Genomic DNA, 17,300 nt, shown 5'->3' with positions numbered 1-17,300 from the left:
GACCGAATTATGATACGTTGCGTTATAAGAATTCATTAAGAAAGACAAGCACTTAGGGCAGCCGGCAGAAAATAGTCTTTGGGTAAAATTTTATAACAATCTATTAATGTTGGAAAAAGCACAAATTCCGGCTTTTCCTTATACTTTTTGATTGTTCGCATTAAAAATGACACTATGCATTGGTAACTTGGTTTGATGAGCCAATCAGAAAATTTTGTAAACAAAAGTCAATGATTACCTTGTTCCATTAGAACGACAATACATAGAAGTTGATAGAAACAGAAAAGTGAGAATATTTTGCATTGTGGCATCATATTGTTGCTAATTTTGCTGGAGAATGAACAACAAACAGAGCATCTTATGTATATAGGCTATGATTTATTTACAATAAAAATGATAGAAATTCGCCTCAAGAATAACACACTTTGTGGTAAAAGAAGAAGGAAAGAAGTCCATCAACAAGATGTTGAAAAGCTATTAATATCGAGTGATTTATGTAAATATATTATTATCATTTGCCTTCAAGACATACAATGCATGATATCAAACACTTTAAACATGCTTTAAAAATTGTACAAAGCGTTTAAGTAGCGTTTGTGCGAAAGTACGACGATTGAAGATTTCTTTTTGCATTGGAGTTAATCATTATAAAAAAGTATTATTTAATGTGACTTTCATTGGCATTTAGTACTATAACATAGAAAGGGTGTAAGGACATTGAAATAGAGTTGTTAGTATATCGACAATGTACTTGCATAAAGACTTGCTTCTCCATTGCATTGTACTCGTTTACTTCTTTTAATTGACAGTACACTAGTGATTGTCATTTTCACATCTTTCAAGCAAACGAGAGCAAATGACGGAAGTAACAAAATACTACAAGGACAGTATTTATATTGTTAACACGAATGATTCTTGTCAAAAAATGATTGCATACAATCTTTTATTGCTCAAGTGATAAACACTACAACCCTTAGCTGTACGATTTGCCAACTTTACCACATATCGACAAGTTTTTTTGGGCAGTCTGCGGAAACTATTGCCGAAGTGTACAATGAAGGTTATTATCATACAATTTTGATGCAATTGTGATTGGCAGATACCACCATTTCTGTTCAAGCGTTGAGTGCGAGAAATTTTCACGATGTTTCCGTGTCTGAAACGTGGCGTTTCCTTATCATTTACTGCATGTTTTAGGCGTGGAATTTGCACCTTTTTAAGAAAATATGTTAACGTTTGACTAGCCCATTAAATAAGTTTTCCTTGAAGAAACAACATCTTTGCATGTTTTCGTAACACGTTTATTTTTTACTTATATACATTTTCTTTCATAACAATGTCCATCCATATAAAATTTGCATGAAGTTTTTTCGTTATTGCAGCTATAATAAAAATTAATTGCGAAGGTCGTTCATTTAAGTTTGGTGTCGCACTGTCTTGCAACATGAAATCAAAGATAAACGATAAAACTTTTCTTTGCGGAGCCGACTGAATCACGTAGTTCGTTCCTGTAGGCACATACACTGCAGTCTCCTGTTCTGTTTAAGTGTGTTCAACCTAGTTCAACCACAGTGAAGAAAGATTGGACGCAGAAGAAAAGATAAAGATTTTCCTATCTTTTCCTTTGACATTACTGATGAACTTCTGCGTTGCTTCCCACATGGTGTTATCTCATCGTGAATTCGTGCACACATTCTAAAAATCTCTTCAGAATTCGGTACTGCTGTCAAACAGCGCATAGCGTCTTGCAGGTCAGATTCGTCCCTCATCGTTACAAAGGTATTTTCATCGTCTCGCGTTTTGGGTGTCAACTCCGTCCATAACTTCACTACTGTCTCAGCAATCATTTGTATACAAATTTAAACAAGTCAAACTGTATCATGTCCGAAAAGTGTAAAAGTAAAAAATAAACGTGTTACACAATCATTGAAGGAATCTTGTTTAATGGGCTTGTTAAACGTTGATATATTTTCTTTATAAGGTGCGAATACCACGCCATAAACATGTAGTAAAAGGCAAAGAAACGCGCGTTTTAGACACGGAAATATTGCTAGTAATAATTTCGTAACCTACAAAATATTTAGAATTATTTGTGCGTGACTTAATTGTTCATGTGAAAATTGTAAAGAAAGGACAATAATGGCAGAATCTTGCTCGAGATTTGCAGGAGAGTTTTCGCTTTATTTATTGAGAGTAAAGACGTAAAAGAACAGGGAAAGACTTACACTTTCAGTCGGGAAAGTTTTCATCGAGTATTTACGGAAAAAAGACGAAAGCGAACTACGAAAATTATTTCCTGTCGAGTGTATCTAACTGTCGCGGGTAAAACGTCGCGTGTCGCGGTAAAATGTTGCGAGCTTAAGTCGCGGGCATAAAAAACACTTTTTTGAATGGAAAAGTTAGAAAGAAGTTGATGTTAAATTGTCAGGAATTCTTTATTTCTATGTATGCCCACTTGAATGTGCTCTATGAATCAACGTTCTCTGCTGTCATCATTAAAAAATATCACCGGTGCTTTGGATATTTACAATTGAAATTGTAAAACCCAGTTCATAAAATATAAGATATGGTTTATTCTTGAACTTTCTCACGATTATTAATTTGCTTTTCTCTAGCAACTAAGTGCTTCATTACCATTAAAAGAGTTGTATCTAAGTAAATTTTGAATGGTTATTGATGTACTATGTTTTCGATAGTGACTAGTGTATAACTTATGTATATTAATATTATACTTGGATACATAGAGCAAACACACAAATGCCTATATGAATCAGGATTTTACGCAACGCTAATGAGGTATTTCTATCGACAAAAGAGAACGTGTATCTTATAGACCCTGGCTCTAAGTGTAGTACAGTCATAACAAATATCAACCATTAATTCAAGATTTATTTGGATACAACTCATGTAATGGATATAAAACATATTATTGCTAAGTAAAAGATACTTGCATTGAAAATGACGCCATGCATTGGTAATTTGCTTTGATCAGCAAATCAGAAAATTTTGTAAACAAAAGTCAATGATTACCTTGTTCCATTAGAACGATAATACATAGAAGTTGATAGAAACAGAAAAGTGAGAACATTTTGCATTGTGGCATCATGTTGTTGCTGATTTTGTGACTGCTGGTTCTCTTTGCTGCATATTATCATGCACTGAAGAATGAACAACAAACAGAGCATCTTATGTATATAGGCTATGGTTGATTTACAATAAAAATGATAGAAATTCGCCTCAAGAATAGCACACTTGGTGGTACAATTAGCCATACAATTTGTAACAATTATTTGTTTGCATATTTTCTCATCCATATCAAGATTCACATACTTGCATTAACGTGGATACAACTCATGTAATGGATATAAAACATATTATTGCTAAGTTAAAAAAACTTTCCTATCGTGCGCAAGGAGAAGTGGAAGCCGCAGTTTTACTTACATAATAAATCCATAGCTTATGATCCTAAACCCACTGTGTGTACAACAACTTGAAGTGGATGTACGGAATTTTCAACGGTAAGGTCCCCAAACCTTGCAGCCTCTAATTATAGAATTTAAATACTGGGTACATTGGGTATATCATAAGTATAACTTACACTTTCTGACTATTGGAAAGTTGTGTTTCCCTTATAACTATAAATAATTCAATTTCCATTGAATGCGAATTTTACATTTGGCAATGCTTTTCAATCTTCGGAGTGTCATGTTAACAACATATCTAGTTGTACACGAGTAGTTTCTTGAATTGTTGACGTTTGGTAAGTATACAACTATATGCATGATTACAACAATAAAGTACTTTAAAGTTTAAATCCAACACATGTATATTTGTATTAGAGCCCAACAAATAATTTTAAACGCCTAAAATGCTTCTAATTTGTAGATTGTTACATTTAAGATATGAATTTTTTAACCTATCCAAATAAACATGTTGCCAATGAGGTGCCAGGCGGGAAACGGATTCTCAATATAAGGACAAAATTCCCAAGTCTCTGAGATCTGATGTTGTTTATTTATACACGTGTCGATGCTGTTCTGCGTCGTATGTGGGTCAAACCACACGCCACAACGTGAGGTTGAAAATTTCAAATTACACACTAGAATCTCGGAACACTTTAGGATCTCTCCTTTGACTGGAAAACGCTATACTAACCCATTAATGTCAAGTATTCTTTCTCATAGTAACTCTTCCAACCACCCTGCTTCGCCAGACGATTTTAAAATCATCTCATTCTGCTCCGACACATTCGACCTCATGATCCACGAAAGCCTCCTTATCTCCAAAGTAAAACCTTCACTTAACACCCAAGGCAGCTCCATCCCTCTTAAGATTTTCTAGTCTCAACACCTCACCCTAACAATACATCACACTTACATCACACATACATCACATCACACCTACACATTCACAGTAAACTGATACTCAAACTATGTAAATAGCTCTATATATATCTATATTCTTGTTAACTTCCTAATTAGTCTGAAGATGTCTTGAGTAAAGACGAAACGTCACTGTTTTAATAAATTTCATAAAACCAAATTGTTTATGACTATGTTTAAAATTATTTGTTGGGCTCTAATATTTATATTGAGAATCCGTTTCCCGCCTTGCACCTCATTGGCAACATGTATATTTGGATAGGTTAACAAATTCATATCTTAAATGTAACAATCTACAAATTAGAAGCATTTTAGGCGTTCATTTACTTTCCCTTAAGAACCTCGGTCCGACATTTCTTGGTTAAGACCCGCGCGTTTCGTTAAGAGAGCTTTGAAACCTTTTAGAGGGGTCAGTTTTTTCGCAGCCAATTATCATTACTCATCATGATGAAAAAGTGCCCGATCCGTGTGCATATTTTCATAAATTTATTGCATTTTTTTCAGTTAATTTTCATATTTTATGTAAACTGGCTTAGATTGGTTGAAGTATGAAGACATATTTGTGGAAACATCAAATCGTCACGTTACTAACTTTTTCCTCAAGTCATTTTTGGGAGATTTGAGAAAAAAAAATCTATCCAAAATTTTATGAAAAAATCGATCCAAAATTTTATGAAAAAATCGATCCAAAATTTTATGAAAAAATCGATCCAAAATTTTATGAAAAAATCGATCCAAAATTGAATAAGAAACATGACTTAGTTAATAAAATTTGTATCATGAAGAAATATTTCAATGAATACAGCCACTAAAAATTTTTCATTTGTTCATATGTTCAAAATTAATCGCTTTAACTTGTTAATCACGAGCAATGAATAGATTAAAATTTCAATGTATCAAACACCACTCTCTGTATTCATCATCACTGCATTTATTGAACCAAATGTGTTAGAAGCGTTGCCTTCATTTTCTCCAGTTGGCATGAGCGCCATTTTGTCATCATCTCGTTCTTCTTCATATCCATGAGTAACACCGTAAATGTAACTTTGATCTCTTGTTTTACTTTCTGGAGACGGTTTCACTTTGTAACAACGCAAAAGGTAACAAATTGTCGCGAATGATATCACAGACCAAACTCCTAAGGCTATGGTTACACCAAGTAGAAGCATATCAAAACCTTTCGATTGGCCTTTTGGGTTTTCGTATATCTGAACAAAAGAAGGCTGTATTATGTTTTTTTTCATTCTTGTGTAAAGTACTATTGTGATGAATTTACATTGCTTTCTTTAGTCTAAAGGAATTTTCTATTTCTTTTAATTATTTGTTTGTTTCTATGTGGAAAACACAAAAAGAACACTACATTAATTTTTTGGGGGCTACGTATACCTCATTGCGAATATGATTACCAGAATAGCAGCCAATCAATTGCATTTTACGGAACTTTAAGGAATACTATACTCAATGACTATAGTTAAGATTGTCAACACGTCAGTAACTACCAACAGTCCTCAAGACTGCATTAACCTGGACCATCAACAAATAAAAAATACGTAGGAACACTGACGTGGCTAACTGCAGTCAGTAATCGACTCTGATATATACACCAAAATACACCTGTTGTTTATTTGACTTATGCTGTGCATCTAACATGGTCGACAGTTCGTTGAATCTCCCCCTCCCCCCAGAAAAATATTCCATGTCAAAGTTCTTCATTAAGAATAGAGTCGTCTCCTATAACATTTCTCTCTCTTTTACTACCTCTATAATCGAACTGACCATTTTTCTCAGCAGTAAAGACTGTTGACGGTCAAGCTGTCAAGCTCTCATTCAAAGAAGAAATGAAAAACCTTTTGACGACGTTGAAGAATTTCGTGAGGAATTTCAATTACCTGCACTGCTGATTTCATTTTTCTCATTTATCCAAGCTGAATGACTTATTGTGTTTGCAAATCTGTCACTTATATGACATATGTATTCTCCAAAGTCTTTCGTGTCTTTGACTTCAATCACAGTAAATGAAGTTGAATAACTTTGATAGTTGTCGACGTAACTTATCAAAGGTTCATGATTTCTTGTCCATGTAAATACAAGTGGTTGTTCTCCTTTCGCAGAACATGATAATTTTACAAGATCATTTTGCTTTGCTTTGACGTTACTGCTTGTCATATTACGTAATATACTTGGCTTTCCTGGAAAGCAAATTGATCAACATGGCTAACATTTATTGACATTTGTTTGAGACTTAGTAGACGTAAATTCTACTATGATGAAGTTTTATATGCTCTGAAATTGAAAAAATAGAAAAGCGCTTTTACCTTCATACTGACTTGTTTGCGATGCTTCGCTCCATTCGGTCGTGTAGTAGTCTCCCTAGTATGAAAGTCATGAGATATTATGTTTAGGGATCAATCACCGTTGACTGAACTTCCGGTCTGCAGTTTTTATCTGATATTACTATAGACATTTGTCTTCTAACATGACAAGAAAGCGAATAAAAGAGATTATTCATAAAAACTAACATTTTCAACAATGACTTTCTGAAAAATTCGGTAACTCGCACCAGGTTCCAGCGGTCCGTTATAAAAAATGGTGGAAGTTGATCTGCTGTTTCCCATTCTCGGCTCACTTGTATTTCTCCCATCACCAAGTACAAACTCTTTGTCATCCATTCCGCTGCACTCAAGCATCACGGCTGCAATATATGGTTTCATTTCGTTGGATGTTCTCATTTGTGCGTATGTGACGAAGTTGCTCATTTTGTATTCTTGTGGCGATAATGGATCCTTACCACCTTTGACTTTCACAGCCACGATATAGAAAAACCTTTAGGTAAAATGGCAAAAGAACTGTTTCAGTTAAAATGAAAAAATCTCAGTTGCACTGCTGTGAACTTTCTGGGTAAGAAATAATTTAGAAAATCTTACCAAAATTGTTCTTTTGGAACTTGTAGTCGAAATCGTAATCTGCTTGCCGTTGCTATTATTGCCTTTTCCAATGGTTCTAGAGAAAAAGACTGACTTGATGTTCCATAACTTTGAATGGGTCAAATATAATTGAAAAAGGCATGAATTGCAGCTTTCTCAAATCAAATTTTCCTATAGAGTAGTCAACATCCCAAACTTCTCGATATTTGATACACGGAGCCTTGTTAGAAAAGAATCATGCTAACTCTCCAAACAAAGACCTAAATGTTGAAACTTAAGATGAAATTTTACTCGAACATTTAACCTATGGTACATCCGCAGTAGTGTAGCCAGACCGTTTTTTACTTTTACAATAAACATATTTTTGTGTTCAATTACTGGAAAAACAGTGAATGGAATTAGTTTTTTAAAGAAATTAATAATTTTCCTGAAATATTTACATTGTAGGAGTGAAAAATCTGGCTTGCCGCGCCACTAGGTACATGTACGAATAATGTGAATAATGTGAAATGGTTCTATGTATGTGATTCAATGTACATTTCTTACTTTTGTGTAAATTCATATACCATACAGCTTTAGTGTACGTATATCCATACAAAGAAGATGTGTTTATAGAAATTATATATTTATAGTACGGTGTAGATCAAACTCTCTTTTAGGTCAAACTTTGATTAGATTTACCTCCATTTGTGAAGAATTCTTTACTTTCACTGCGAGCACTCTGACCGACTTTGTTCACAGCGGCAACTTGAACAATGTATTTACTCGAGGGTTTTAATGCGTGCGCTGTCCATTTTCTGCTGTAGCTAAGGAATGTTTGAAAACAAGTGCCACTTTTCGTCTTCGAGAGGCAAACAGTGTAACCGACGATGACGCCATTTTGTTTTTCTTTGCCAGGTGGATCCCAGGTAAAAGTTAAAGATGAGGAATTTCGAGAAATCGATCTAACGTTCAATGGCGGACCATCTGGAACTGAAAGGAAACACACTAAAAGGTTTGAATTATCTTGTTTTAAAATTTGAATAAGATCCGTATGAGGAGTTACAGTGTTTGAATATATTTTCGTTACTTTCGTCTTTTAAAACGTAATTGCCAAATAGAAGAAAGAAATTCAAGGCAATGCTATCTGACATGTGGCAATACATTATGTCAATCATGTTTTATTTTGCATGCCATTTGTGGCACTCGCGGGTTAGACAATTAAAGAAAGATTTTAAGTCGTTCAAAGACTTCGTGCCAATCACAGTGGATTTGTTCAATCTCTTTACATGACAAGAAAACCATACCGATTTTTAAACTCGGTCTAAAGTTCGGTTACCAAAATATGCACCAAAACGTCCTAGTTGTTTATTTGCATTATTTGTATTGATATTTTATAAAAAGAGAATAAAAAAAAATTAAATTTAAGTCTGTCCTTTCTAATCTTACCATCCTCAGCAGTCGTAAATGACGTGTTAATTGCGCTTCCAAACCCCATGGAGTTTCCAGCGGCTACATCCACCACATATTTCCTGTACGGAAGAAGATTTTCCAGCTTGTAGGGCCTTTTTTCAGTTGCCGGCAAAGTCATGTTGAAAACAACAATCGATTCCTTTCTGACAATGATCCGAAACTCTGTCAGAGGATTTGACTCATCTGTACCAGAGATAACTCCAGTGTTGTTAGGATTAGACCATGACCATGATATTTTAGCATATCTAGATTCGACGGTTGTGGCTTTAAGATTGGACGGCATGTCTGGGAGTATATCTGCAATAAAATATGTTCAACTGGTATTTCTGCATTTCTTTGAAGAAGTGTCAGAATATATTTTATCCTACTTTGTTATACTATGGTAGACATTTTATCAAATCCTATTTTAAAGATCTCTAACTAGTTTTCAACATCACTATTTGAGCATATGCGAAATTCAGTCGATTGCAGTGTTTTAGAAGCAATACCAACTTCAATCTCTCGAAGATCTTGAGTTTTACGCTCGCTTCCTCTTTGCAAAATCATTTATTTTATTCTCAATTAACTCAGCCACATTGTTACGTGGGAAAATGAGGTTCAAACTTAAAAATAGTACTTACTTCTACCGCACATCTCTACGCGTAAACACGGTTGACCGACGTAGTTCGCCGGAATAAGTCGTAAAGCTCTCGTTTTGATGCCTTTAGTGAAACTCTGGATGGTGACGTCATTGTGAGACATTTTTTCTCCTTGAAAAACCTTAAGGATGTATGAGGTTCAGTACCTTTCAATATGATCTTCCTTGTACACATGTGGATAGAGATGGTACATGCTTGATAAACTTGATATAAGGTTTATCGTGTACATAAATCTTTATTTTTAGTTGGCAATTATTATAAGGATTATTATAATTATGATGGATGATATCACTTGGGACTTTGGGAGTTTTTTCTTCCATCAGTCATTATTGAAAATTTCATTGACAAACTTATAAAATTGAATATGAAAGAGTACTTTGGCAATTGAATTTGGTATAATTTTTGGTACTAACCTTTTGTAAATTCTCGCCATAAACTGGTTTCCAGTTCACGAGATCAGTGGTCGTGTTTAAATAATATTCTGTCACCCAATTTGACCTCAAGCCGTCTCCAAATATCGCAATTTTGTTTATTGCAAAAAGTCTCACGAAGCTCAGTTGAAGAAAATGATTGCCGTTAGCAGTTGGAGCGCACCATGAACTACGACTGGTAATTCTTGCATCGTCAGCACTATGACCTACGGTCCACGCCGAAGCTGTGAAAGATGAATTTGGAAAGCTCTTTTCATCTTGTAGCAACGGTTTGCTACAAATTTGACCTGGAAAAATGGAAATTTAGTAAGTGTGGTCTCATTGATCATACAAGGCGTTAGTGCAACAGCAAAGATCTATGAATAAAGCTTGACAAGTTGACGAGATTGTTAGAATCATTTTCATAAAACTGAACAAATCTTTCTTTGAACATTAGCAAGGATCTTACACATGTTGCGGATAAACTTACATTTCAAATATGAATAATGGGAACAACTACTTTTCACTGTAATGTTACATCGAGAAAGATTTTTTGCTCTCGAATCACAAGATAACTTTCCAAATGTAGATATTATATAACTCGAAATTGATGTGGGCATCCAGCTTTTGATGGATTCAGCTGCAGGATAGCCAAGCTGTAGGCAAACATCATTCTTTACTTTATCTAAAGAACCATCTTCATACACTGTGTAGTTACCATCATATTTGGTGATGATGTTTACAACACCTTCGTTGGGTAATATTGACCGTAACAACTGCACACCTTTGACTGAAAGTCAAAATACCATGTAAAGTGAAGTTGGTTTTCAAGATGTATCTTAAATGCTGCATACATTTAATAGAGTTGCGGTGTTGTCATGTGATCTGACAGTTTCAAATGTTAACCGCCCTCTCTGTTTTCATTGGTTCTTTAAGTCGTACCTTTGAAATTGCATATATCTTAATTGAATGGTGGTGCTTTCATGTGATCTGACAATTGCAAATGTTAACCACCCTCTCTGTTTTCATAGGTTCTTTAAGTTGTACTTTTGAAATACTCTCAAATGATCTGGCGATTGCAGATCTTAAGAGCTCTCATTACTTTCAAAGCCACGATCTTAAAACACGGAGAAAATGCCGATCTAGTTATCTTTTTAAATTTTTCGAGACATTTGAAAACCTGCTGCCATGAAACACTGCAATGTTATACGTGGAATACTCACTTACCTTCATATCGACTTGTTGTCGAGACATCGCTCCATTCACTTGAGTAACGGTCTCCCTGTTTTAAATGACAAATAATAGCCTGAATAGTGAACAAGCCTAAGTTGCGCTTCTAACATTGTATTTATTGGTTTGTAAAATCTCCTGATCAGGGAAATGACCTCAAAAAAAAATTCTGACGATAAACATAGGAACCCAGAAAAATGCTTTTAAAAGAACCATCAAACACAAATTTATTATAAAAGGCTATTTTTTGAACTCTGATAATTTCTTAATTGTTGAGACGAAACATTATACATTATTTAGTAAATAACATTTTATCATAACTTTGTATTGGATGGCTTTCTTAAAAGCACTCTGCTGCTCAGCTACTAGGCTTCAATATCAATTATCAGTACTAGCTGATATTTAGTATACTTGAGTTTGTGTGGTTTGTAGATTGGTGGTCTTTGCAGTCAAACAACTTGATGATTTTTACGTGAAAATTTTGAACAGCTAGATGCTAGTAATTTTTTTATCGCAGATGATTTTTAATCATTTTACTAATATAAAAATCAGGGCAAGTGTATGACAGACCATATTGATGAATAATACTAACATTGCTAAGAACAACTCTCTGAAAAATTCTATAATTCGTGCCAGGCTCCAAAGGTCCGTTATAAAAACTGCTTGTAGTTGATCTACGTTTCCTTGTTGTTGGTTTATTTGTATTTCGACCATCACCAAGTATGAACTGCATTTCATCCAAACCGCTGTACTTACGAACAACTGCAGCAATATACGGTTTAGATTCGGTGGAATTTATTGCCTCTTCATACGTCACAAGTTCGCTTTCTTTGTATTTGTCAGGCGTCCGTGGATCTTCACCGTTCTCTGCTTTTAAAGCCACGATGTAGAAATATCTTAGAAAGAAAATTCAAACCCGTTTTTCTTTTTTGAAATGCTTCGTGAAATATAGGGACGAGGTGCCATGCTATGAAATAAACGTACCTTTTTTATGTGCTGTAGTACAGTTTACGTTTGACATGCGAGTTATGGGTTATTTTGATTAGGAAGGCTTTTAAAACTTACAAAAATTCATTTGGAATATCCAGATCAAACGTCAATGTTCTTGCTGTTGGTGCTGTAGACTTCTTCACCGGAGCTTATAAACAGAACATTGATGCTGATTGTTATGAAAAAGCCAAAATTCATTCTGAGCTTAAATTTTTAACTTTAATAATTAAAACAGCAACCTGTCTTTACTTGTTGTAGTTCGTGTAGATAAACAACAAGAATGTCTTTTGTCGTGTGATTTTAAAAATTTTTTAGAAGAATTGGGTGTGTTATAACTGAATATGGACAACACAAAGTGGCATGTTTACCTCCATTTGTATAAAATCCTTTACTTTCACTGCTGACGCCTTGACCTGCCTTAGTACTGGCAAAACTTGAAAAAATATTTTGTAGATGCGTTCAGTTTCATCACTGACCATTCTCGATTGGTGCTTGTGAATGTTTTGAAACAACTGCCATTTTTAATCTTGGAGAGACAAGATGTGTAGCTGACAATGACGCCATGTTGTTTGTTCTTTTCAGGTGGATGCCAAGCAAATGTTAAAGAAGATGAACTTCGAGATGTTGATCTGATGTTTAATGGCGGACCACTTGGTGCTAAAAGAAATGTCGTGCATAGTGTGTACATTTGTTCACCTTTCTTAGGCAATTGGCATAGAATGAACGTGAGTTTAAATTTCCTTGTTTTGTATGAAAGCATGTGAGAGTACTTTTCTCTCTAATTGTTTAACTCCGGATTCCTATGAAATCCAAAGACACTGCAGGGGGTTTACTGGACATTTGAACTTTATCTAAGAGAAAGTTGACCGTAACATTCAGAGCCGATGTTTTCTCTTGAAAAAACGAAGTACAATCATATCTTGTTATTTTTTATACGTTTTGCTGATAAATCCTACCTTCTTCTCTTGTTGTGAATAAAATAGTTGCTGCACTTCCGAAACCCATAGAGTTTCCAGCGGTTACATATGCTGAATACTTCGTGTTAGGAAGAAGATTTCCCAACTTGTAGGGCCTTCTCATGGTTGCCAAAATAGTTATGTTTAACGTTACGGTCAAATTATTTCTAATGACGAAGCGAAATTCCGTCAAAGGATTGGCATGATCTGTACCAGGAATCACTTGAGTGTTTTTTGGATCCATCCAGTATATATCAACGTATCTTGACGCAATTTTTGTGACTGTAAGGTTTGCCGGTTCGTCAGGAAGCAAAGCTATGTTAGAGAAAGTTGCAAAGGCCTACGTTAAGGTCATGTTCGGTTTAAAATTCATGGCTATCCTAGCAAAGCAGGGGCAGGTTGCACGAAGCCTGGATAGCGTTATCCACTGGATAGCAAATTTTTCTGAACGTTCATAAAATATCTTATAAGAGAAAAATATACGATTTGAACTGTGCAATCGCTAAAATAAAATATTGCTTCGAAGATTACAAATTTTTTTGTCGTGAGAAAAATATAAACACCTTTTTACAAGTTTGAAAATTTTTGCTATCCAGGCTTCGTGCAACCGGCCCCAGGTCTCTATTGTGAAGTAGCCAGCGCACAAATCTGGTTCTGTCATGCCAATTTTTTTGGTGTTCACTCACAGGAAAGAAACAAAAGATTTCTTCAGAAATAAAAAATGATAAGAACTCTTATCTAGCAGCCACGACCAAACCTTGCGGGCAGGTCACGCCTTTGATTCAGTAGGGTATTTGCCATGTTGGGGGAAAATGCCATACAGTTAGAAGAATTCATAATAGTTTCATGCTCTGCTTAGACTCGGCACTTTGATATAGTCCTCGAGCATGGCCGCTTTGACGTCACATTCAAACAAACTATACGATTTCCTCATACTTACTTCCACCGCAAATTTGAATGCGCATGCACGGTCGATGTACGTAATTCACCGGTATGATTCGTAAACCTTTCGTTTTGATTGCTGTGGTAAAATTGTGTACGGCTGCAGTGTGAGAATTCTTATTCCCTTGAAAGACCTAAAATATGGAAAAAATTTTGCAATATTTTGAAAAAGAATGAACAGAATGTTCTAAAAAACACGAATGGTGGACATAAAATTGTTACATGCTTAAAAAGATTTCTTTGTATTGAAATCTATATGATCGCTACTGTATAGGACAGCGCATCGCTTTTAAAATTGGGAAAGTTATTTTCAATGCCTGCACACTAACAAAATGCACAAGCGCTATCGTTAAAGATTGAATTGGTCGCTTCGACATTTCCACGTGCAAAAAATCTAAGAAATTCATATTCTGGAAAAAAGTGTGTGTTCGTTGGTGGTGGTGGTGTGAATGGCAATATAGCCTCCAATGTTGCTTGGTCCCTGTTGTTATATAACATATAAAGTTAAAAAGTGTCGATGAAGATGATCAAAATAGCTGTCAAGAAAATTATCCTAATTTTTTATATTTGAGCATAGAGTTTAATGGCGATTGTCTTTTTCCTGTAACCATTTTTTCTTATTGTCATACCTTACTCAAATTCTTATTCAAAACTGATATCCAGTTCACATGATCGAGCGTGGTGTTCACGTGAAATTCGGTCGTCCAACTACGGAGTTTCTGGTCTCCAAAAATCGCGATGGTGTTGATTACGTAAAGTCTGCCAAATCTCAGCTGAAGGTAATGGTTACCATCAGCAACAGAAGCACACCATGAACTACCACTGGATATTCTGGAAGAATAAGCACTATTACATGTGCTTGCGTCCAAAGAGGTAAACAAGGAATCTGGGAACCGTTGCTTGTCTTCTAAGAGTGGTCTACCACAGATGTGACCTACATAAAAATATTCATAGTTAAAAAATAATCATCAAAAATGATGTTTTATTGTGGAAAGTAGAGATTTGTATGAAATCTTGCTTTACTCCGGCTCTTTGCTTTCGTTGGACTCGCATTTGTTTGTGGACTGGTAGCAAGAGGAATGCTCCAGTGAAATGCTTTGAAAGAATTTGAGCCCTCATTTGTTTGTGGACTTGTAGCAAGAGGAATGCTCCAGTGAAATGCTTTGAAAGAATTTGAGCCCGCATTTGTTTGTGGACTTGTAGCAAGAGGAATGCTCCAGTGAAATGCTTCGAAAGAATTTGAATTTGAAGTTGTTTTAAAAATGTAAGTTTGTCATTCATAGAAGGAGGAAATATGTGACAAAAACTGTAATATATTCATGTTTATTCTGCAATTCTTCGACTTGCATCTTGAGTGTAAATACGGAGAGCAAACTACATCTTTTTGAAGGAACATTAGGTATGCTGTGTAAATGTGCTTCGACATGCATTTTAAGTGTAAATATCGAGAGCAACTGACATCTTTTTGAAAGAACATTAGGTATGCTGTGTAAATGTGCTTTGACTTGCATTTTAAGTGTAAATATGGAGAGTAATTGATCTCTTTTTAATGGAAAATTAGGTATGATTTTTGACTGTGCCTCAAATTAAATTGTCATCCAAAAGAACATCCGACACCCTTTTGATGGAACATGCTCTGGAGCATGTTTTGGAAATGTGCCTCGACTTGCATTCTTATTATAAATATCGAGAGCAACCGACTTGATTCGTATGGAACTTTGAGCATTATTTGTTATCATGCCTTTACTTATATTTTAAGTATAATTATGAAGAACAACCAATCCCTTTTTTGATGGAGCATTGAGCATGCTCTGTGACTGTGCCCCGACTTACATTTCAAGTATGAATATCGAGAACAGCTGACTCTTTTTGTGATGGAGCACTGAGGTAAATGTGTCGCTTGGGCATTGCATGTTACCCGTCCAGGTTGGAATACTAAATTGCCTAAAGATGCGCGGGGCGTCCAACTTTTGATAGATTCAGCGTTTGGGTAACCAGATCGATTGCAAATTTCGTCTTTGAATCGATTCAATGAACTATCTTCACATACAGCAAAGTTTCCATCGTACTTGGTCATAAGGTTCACAACTCCTTCGTTTGGCATTATCGACTGTGACAACTGTACATTGTCAACTGAAAGATTTCCGATATGTACACATCAACTTTTTTTTAACATCACTGCTAGCATGCTTACTGAAAATTTTCATTCGGTGCCTTAAAATAACGCATGTACTTTCTCATTTAAAACACTTACGATAACAAATCTCATTGAAAGACTTCTGTGTGTTGCCACATTGATATTCAAAGTAAAGATACTTGTTCAAACCGGGACAAATATTGGGAGGCAAGAGATTATCATTGACAGTTGCATCACACTTGTTTCGACCATTGCAGTATCGTTTCAGAGAACATGTTACATCAAAGCTACAACTGTAACCATAAGTTGAACTGCAAGTTTGTCCCGCGCGCAGTCCACGATACGATGCCGTCTTAACTGTCATGTATTGATTTCTAGGACAGCCAGCGTTCTGTATCTTATGTCCGTTGCATGCCACCGAACCTGTTGGCGATGATACAAATTTAACTGGATGTGTAAATGAATAAATTCTTCGATGAGTGGTCGGTTAAACCACGTTGACTTATGTTATACACATACCTATATATGCACATTGACGCCCTATTCTAAAGCTAATTCCCACTCACTGAGTGTGGTAAGACGGAATTTTCACTCCACTAATTGCTTAATTTGAAATATTTTAGCTAAAAATCGTGCCATTAATGGAGAAATGACTTTGACTTCATCATTGATTGGGTAATCAAATATATGTCGCATTCAGGAGGGTGAAGGTGAGTGAGTGTATGGAATACCAGCGTAAGTTTGGGTGTTGGGCAGCGCCAGCTAATGTGAAATATATATAAAACTTATTTTTACGCTTAGATGGTCCAAGTTAAAGCAGTTATGAGAAAGGCTGTTGATTTTGGCGTTTCGACAATCTTAGTAGGTAGTCATCTTCAGACTAAACTTCAACACCAGCAGTTTTTCTCAGGAGCGCACAAAGGTGGACGATCTTTATCTACAAAAATGTAACGATACTTCCGGGTTCAAACCATTCACTTTATAAAACAGTTTGTCCAGAAAATATCTACGAGCCTCTCATTTTGGGGAATGATAGAGTCCCATAATAGAGGGAGTGCTCCTGGTTATTTATCGCCATGTACTAAATAATCTATAATTATAGACAAGAGTTTTAAGGGTTAATTTTAATAGTTCAAAATGGGAAATGAAAGAATTCCAACATACATGTTATAAAAAATACCGAAGAATAGTTTTTTTTTATATAGATTCATTACAGATTACTAGTTTGTTGATAAGAAA

General features: G+C 35.3%; 2 protein-coding genes across 2 annotated transcripts; both read right to left on the bottom strand.

Moving 5' to 3' along the window:
* Positions 1-5,140: 5,140 nt before the first annotated feature.
* Positions 5,141-10,757, bottom strand: LOC124450907 (receptor-type tyrosine-protein phosphatase delta-like). Its single transcript, XM_047001560.1, has 10 exons — positions 10,297-10,757; positions 9,810-10,114; positions 9,379-9,517; positions 8,735-9,055; positions 7,988-8,278; positions 7,307-7,382; positions 6,902-7,205; positions 6,698-6,752; positions 6,272-6,571; positions 5,141-5,590 (listed from the first exon to the last, which is right to left on the bottom strand). Exons 1-10 carry the CDS (start codon positions 10,424-10,426, stop codon positions 5,553-5,555), a joined length of 1,959 nt encoding a protein of 652 aa, XP_046857516.1. The 5' UTR covers positions 10,427-10,757; the 3' UTR covers positions 5,141-5,552.
* Positions 10,758-11,034: 277 nt separating this feature from the next.
* LOC124451082 lies at positions 11,035-16,464 on the bottom strand. The gene is made up of 9 exons (XM_047001713.1): positions 16,179-16,464; positions 15,758-16,057; positions 14,554-14,858; positions 13,923-14,058; positions 12,983-13,297; positions 12,395-12,683; positions 12,102-12,174; positions 11,629-11,932; positions 11,035-11,088 (listed from the first exon to the last, which is right to left on the bottom strand). Exons 1-6 carry the CDS (start codon positions 16,423-16,425, stop codon positions 12,445-12,447), a joined length of 1,542 nt encoding a protein of 513 aa, XP_046857669.1. The 5' UTR covers positions 16,426-16,464; the 3' UTR covers positions 11,035-11,088; positions 11,629-11,932; positions 12,102-12,174; positions 12,395-12,444.
* Positions 16,465-17,300: the final 836 nt, after the last annotated feature.

The sequence above is a fragment of the Xenia sp. Carnegie-2017 genome, unplaced genomic scaffold (genome assembly GCF_021976095.1).
Source record: "Xenia sp. Carnegie-2017 unplaced genomic scaffold, XeniaSp_v1 HiC_scaffold_24, whole genome shotgun sequence".
NCBI lineage: Eukaryota > Metazoa > Cnidaria > Anthozoa > Malacalcyonacea > Xeniidae > Xenia > Xenia sp. Carnegie-2017.
The sequence above is the reverse complement of the archived record's forward strand: the minus strand, read 5'-3'. Positions and strand labels throughout refer to the sequence as shown.